Source organism: Haplochromis burtoni, unplaced genomic scaffold (assembly GCF_018398535.1).
Source record: "Haplochromis burtoni strain Fernald_Lab_line unplaced genomic scaffold, NCSU_Asbu1 Contig_136, whole genome shotgun sequence".
Classification (NCBI taxonomy): Eukaryota; Metazoa; Chordata; class Actinopteri; order Cichliformes; family Cichlidae; genus Haplochromis; species Haplochromis burtoni.
Window position 1 is genome coordinate 809,497 of NW_024582497.1, and position 6,000 is coordinate 815,496.

General features: G+C 40.0%; 1 protein-coding gene across 2 annotated transcripts in view; it reads right to left on the bottom strand.

Annotated features, from left to right (window-relative positions):
- LOC102294278 (phospholipid-transporting ATPase ABCA1) overlaps positions 1-6,000 on the bottom strand; it is a 184,842-nt gene that overhangs the window by 129,437 nt on the left and 49,405 nt on the right. For both annotated transcript variants that reach the window (XM_042224376.1, XM_042224377.1), the window contains exon 14: positions 4,423-4,599. In XM_042224376.1, the coding sequence (XP_042080310.1) occupies positions 4,423-4,599 (177 nt within the window). The remainder of the gene's footprint in view (positions 1-4,422; positions 4,600-6,000) is intronic.

Sequence of the window (6,000 nt, forward strand, 5' to 3'; positions counted from 1 at the left end):
CGACAAAAAACAATAAATTTCAAACCTGAGCCTCAACTCTCACGGCCCGGTACCAAACAACTCACAGACCGGTACCAGTCCGTGGCCCGGGGGGTGGGGGCCGCTGCTCTATAAGACTTGCTGTATAATTTTGGCATCAGTTTCCATTACTTAAGAATTGCTTTTTCACAGCAATTTTTCCACTCAGACCATTTCTAATGAGTCTTCAGTGAACAGTAGATTGATCAGCTGAAGCAGCATCCTTCTCTGGGCTTGAGTGTGATGCTGGGCCAACCGTATATCTAAACCATTAAGAAAAACTGTCATCTGGAACTGGAGTATAGTTTTAACCAGTATGTCAATTTCTGCACACTGCACAGAGTTTTTGCAACAAAAAATTCCCCAGTATCCTGCTGTCAGATGTATTTTTTTGTATTTTGTATTAGACACCAAATCAATACATGCACCTTCTGTTCCCCATCCCCTGTAAACAGGGAGAAATGATTTTTGGGAAGCTGGAATTACACTATCCAGCATTAAAAGCTTCTTTTCAGCCGCGGTGACAAAAGGCTCTTTCAGTGTACAGGGAGTCATGCTGGGAATATTTTCTGATATCATTAATACAGCTTGTCGCTGCACAGCACAGAAACACTATAAACATGAAACAAAACATCAATTGCAGATTTTTGCTTGTTACAAGCGTCAGATGTTCTAATTATGCTCGGCTTTTTCAGGCCCTCTCAGTAGTAACGGTGCACACGTCGGGTTAATTAGCCACTGAAGATGGACAAAAGCGTATTCCCCAACACATCCTTGCGTATTTGGCACGTTCAGTGCCGGCCACTATTATCTAACATCAAACCCATGTGAATGTGAAAGACCTATTGATGGGGAGCACAGCCTTAGGATCCAAACAAGGCATGCCTCTGATTCAAGAGCCTGCAATGGCTCAGAGGCCGCTGATAAAGGGTCTGTTTATGTGCTATCAGAGCCCGCAGGGGTCAGGCTTTATCCTGCACTGTCATTGCAGTCCTGTACACAGTGTGAATATGAAGACAGTGGGAGCTAATGCAGTTTAGTTATCTCAATTTCAAAATGCCAACAGGGTCAGCTGTGGCTGAAGGAGTCCAGATTGCTCGTAGCTCGTTGAGCGCGCGCCGCTGCCAAAAGCTAGGAGGAAATGAGGGACACGAAAAGGAAATTATTTGCGAGGCAGGTCTGATGATGAGGGTTGGGGGTCAGCGCAGATAATACTGGCTTCTTAGCTGAAGTTTATCAGCGGAGTAGAAATATTGTTTACGTGAGATTAAAAGCAGACCTACAAAGATAATAAAAAAATGACGATACGGTCTGACAGAAACTAATGATGTCATTGGCAACGGCTTCCTGGGCTGTTGTCATAACATTTCCTGTTGTATTAATATCATATACTCAAACTAAATCACCACCAATGTGAAGAAGAAAAAAACCTAAATACTAAAACATATTATACTTTAAAACTGTATTTTTTATGCCATGCATTTATACAACGCATCTTATGCCTTCTAGGTGGAGAGCACTACTTTCTGAACAGGACATGATTCATCCAAAGACTATGTTCTTTTTAAATAACATTTTAAAATCAGAAATAAGAACTAATAGCCATCTAAATGCGCAGTGTCCTTTCCTTCTTTCTGCCTGGTAACACACAGTTCACGATGAAAACAATTACCAGCAAAGTTCCTCCCCATCATGCCTCTCCGTGTCTAAGCGCATCTGCCTTTGTGTGATTTCACTCTCTATTATTTATAACAGAAGAAGCAGTTTTCGAGTGTTAATAATTCATAGAAATGCCCAAATGTCTCTGCAGAGGAAAGAGTAAATGGTGGAGTGAATGAGGGGGTACTGCTGTGGTTTACGGCTCCTTTTTATCATCTGTATTTATTAATCCTTTGTTTTTAAGGAAGATGTCCGCCGAAGCAAAGAGGCCAATGTGTACCAATAAGCTGCACCATGACTGTCTAATTTAAGATCACAGCAAAAAGCTGACCAGAGGGAAATTGTGGCTCTGATTTCGTGGATTAACAGCAAACTTAAAAAATAAAATCTGCTAGCTGTTGTTACTATAGTGATAAAAACAAGTAGAGTCATTTTCCAATCTGCAGGTTTTGTATTCTTGGTGGTTCTCGGAGTCGTTTTCAGTGAAAAGTCGGGTTCTGTATCATAAAAGAATGCTGTATATCAAAGATAGAAGCCATTAACTGCATCCGAACATGCTCATTGTGTCCTTTAGTCCCACCCACTTTATGTTTGTGCCAATGGGAGCTCTGAAACACATTACACGGCTTGATAATTATAAAGTTTGAACAGCTTTAGGGTATAAGCTGCTCCAAAGGGCAAAAAAGTACTGTTGGAGTCTAAGGGGAGGGGCCAATAGTGCAAGGACTGATTGTAGGTGCTGACGCTAATGTTTTATTTACAGTGTTATAAATTTCTGCAGTTCTGCTGGATCCTCACTGTTATTGTTCATGATGCGAGTTCATGACGTGAAATCCGGTGTGTAGCTGTCCTCTTGTTTGAGGGTGGTGTTGAGCGACTAATCAACAATGGTCACTGCACCGGTTTAGGAGGGTTAGTGCTAACAAAGCTGTATTCCAGGGGTTGAACAGTGTATGGGATGTCTTGTGGTTCCTTCTTTTGCCTGGGCTTGCCATAGTTCCAGTGATAACAAATATACTCTATGCTAATCGTGTTAGGGCTGTATGGAGGTCCATGGGAAATTCTGTCCACTGAAAGAAGATTATTTCACAGTATTTTGGATTATTATTACAAAAACAAACACTTTGTTTAGCAAGATAACCTCATTAAATAATGCTACTTTTAAGATGTTTAAAGTGGAAAAGCAACTGAAGTAAAGTCAGGCTCAAGTTTGGCTATAAATGAAACGCACTGTCATCGTGGGATTTTAACGTACATAAAGTGTAACTAAGCTCCTGTGGCCAAAATGACCCCCTATTAACAAAAGCCTTGTACAGGCACATACTAGTTTTTAAATTCTGCAACATAATGCATTTTTTTCATGCTATGCGTTGCAGAACAATTATGACAACATGCAGAGCTCAAGACAAAGACGCACCATTCCAGGGCTTGGTTTTAGCATGCGGATCTGGCCAGGACCCTTACTGGATACAGGGTGGGAATCGAACTTGTGATTCAAAGGTGTGGAGTCTTACCACTACACTACACAGATGCATTTCTAAAGCGCACGTTAACCATGAACCTTAATGCTTACTAATGTGACGCTTTAGTATGGATAACTTTAAATGACAATACACCTTTTAAATGAACGTTTCCACTGGGTTTAGTAGTTTACACTAAATCACCTATCAGCAAAATGTCTCTGTTTTGTTTTGTTTCTCATTTCTCCGAGACAAACACATCACGCAGGGCAATATTCTTCAAAACTGTTCAACAGCAGGCTTGTAGAGTTTTGCAGCCCACATATGAAGTCATCATTTTCATGTTCCCTGTAACCCCCAGAAGGTTGATTTACTGAAAATCTTGTGCTACCCAAACCACATAATACTTTAAAATTAGATTCCTAATTTCTGGAAATGCATTTGCCCATGGGTCGAGAATAACTTTGCGTGTACTGAAAGTGTGGGTATTGTGTTGTTGGTCTTAAATCTCACTGGTAATTATCTTTTCTCTTGGTGGCATTGCTGGGTTTTTCCTTTATTAATGGGGATTATAATGTTTTGCGAATAGGAGATTTTTTTTTCCTGGACTCGGAGGAAATTATGGGCGTAGAAGATTGAGTGTGATACCACGTCGTTTGTGTCCCCGGGTGGATGATCAAACACGATAGAAGCCAGCGATATCAATAAATACATCAAGAACACAGAGGGAAGGCTGCTATCAATCCTTGCATGCAATGGAGCTGTGTTGCACGTGCGCTGCTCTACGCTCACTTTGTTGAAAAGGAAGTACAAAAAAGGAAGGCATTCAAAGTGGTTGCTTAAATAATTCAGCATCCACCAACTATTCAGGAATTTCCTGTGGTTTGACTAAAATCAATAGTTTGGCCTCTCTCTTTTCCACTCGCTAAGTTTCACTCGTTTCCTCCCTCTTGCAGAAAATCAATTCATGACTACATTTACTCTTAGATTTCAGAGTTTCACTATTTACTTTTAACAATGACACAATTAAGGGTGCTCCCCGTCTTAGAGCCTACGTCTGTGATCTGTGACAGCAGAAGGGAAACACATAAAATAAATAAATGGCAAGTTACACAAATAGAACTAAACAGCTTTCCAAGGGGGAATCTGATAGGTCTAGGCTTAGAGACTGAGGAGAACTGTGTGGTGGCACAGAGTGGAAAGTCATTGTGTTGCTGTATTTCTCTTCCCTCTTCCTCTATTTACAAGGCTGACAGAAAAGAAAAAACAATGCTTTTGTACTCACGCGTCATCCACATAGCAAGGATACGGCATTTGCTGGGCAAAAACTCCCAGTGGTTGGGTTTTTGAGGTGTGCGCCCGTATAATGCCATGGTCAATCATATCCTGCAGGTAGGCGAAGCCTCCCCATATATAGCGCAGGTCGTTATAGGGGTTGTCTCTGGCTCCGGGAGACCATGACCTTATTAAAAGAAGACAGACCATGATGTGTCTTAGCAAAGGGCAAGTAAACTACAACCAGAATGGTCAGAAATACTACCCGAGATTATAAGTTATTTTAGAGGTTATATAGAGCAACAGGAACTTTATTTATAAAGACCTGATTGCTTGACAGGACAAGGATCCACTTTTTTTTTTATATATCTAGACTTACACCTGACAAATATTTTCAGCTTTCTGCTCATGAGTCTAAGGAGAAGATATACCAGCCACTTTTACATAAGCTTTGTAATTTCAGAGAAAACAAGGTATAATTAATAACACTAATTATGGTCTGGTTCCATTTACATGGTTCGGAGCCCCGGTATTGTGTATGCTCATTGTAATGTACTAAAACACTAAATAGAACTGGATGATAATTAATTTGGTCATTTACATCTGTGCTACGATGGGTCATAACGTCTGCTGGAGACTGCCTATCACAGCCTTATAGCTTTAAATGAAAGCTTAATTAGCATTCAGATTTGAAATGGGGAGAAAATAAAGGCAGGTTCTTTAAAAGGGATCATTAATGGTGACACTTGGTGAAGCTTAAAGTCAGTTTTCTGTGTCATAAAAGTGGCTCTTGTTGCACTAAATTACTATGGTAGCCTGTGCTAAAAATATAACCTGGGTAGGAGTGAGCAGGTTATGTTCAGAGTTTTGGTTAAAAATCTGTTTCTTCTTTCATTGACAGCTTAGTTTTTGTTTTATATGTGCTAATTCTCAAGCTTTACCTTACATTATAAATGAAACCCAGCTGTGAAGTTACAGCAGTGCAAACTGTGCACTGATGTATAGATGCAGTATGGAGAGTATCAAGCTGCTAAAGATAGTCTGTTTTAATCTACTGGAATTGCAGCTACTAAAGCACAGAAAACTCACCGAGTAGCAACTCAGGCAATAAAATTAGTTTTTCCTTGATCTGCTGACCAAACTATTTCTATATGTCCTTTATTAGGCTATAGGACAGTAACATCTAATGATTAAATGTATGAAGTTTAAAGTTTCAGAGCTCAACTCTGCAGCCATCGCATTAGAAATAAACAGCAGCAAGAAGAGCAGCACTCAGCATTAACTGCAATTAAACTGTTTATTTTATTGCTCTGCGCGCTACATCCTGAGATTAATGACTTTCTGGAGCATTAATATCTCATCTTATTTGCAACAGTGTTGCATTTTACTGTTCCATTTTTCATGTTGTTTATAGATTTTTATCCCCATTTTATCATCATCATCTGATGACGTCTGCGATTGAAGTAGGTGACACTCATAGGGATCATTTTGCACAGAAAAAAAGTTTTACATGTAAAACGCCACTTAATGTGTGAGCTTGGCTTGATAACTGCTCTCATGACAACTGTTATCTCCTACTGGGATTTAA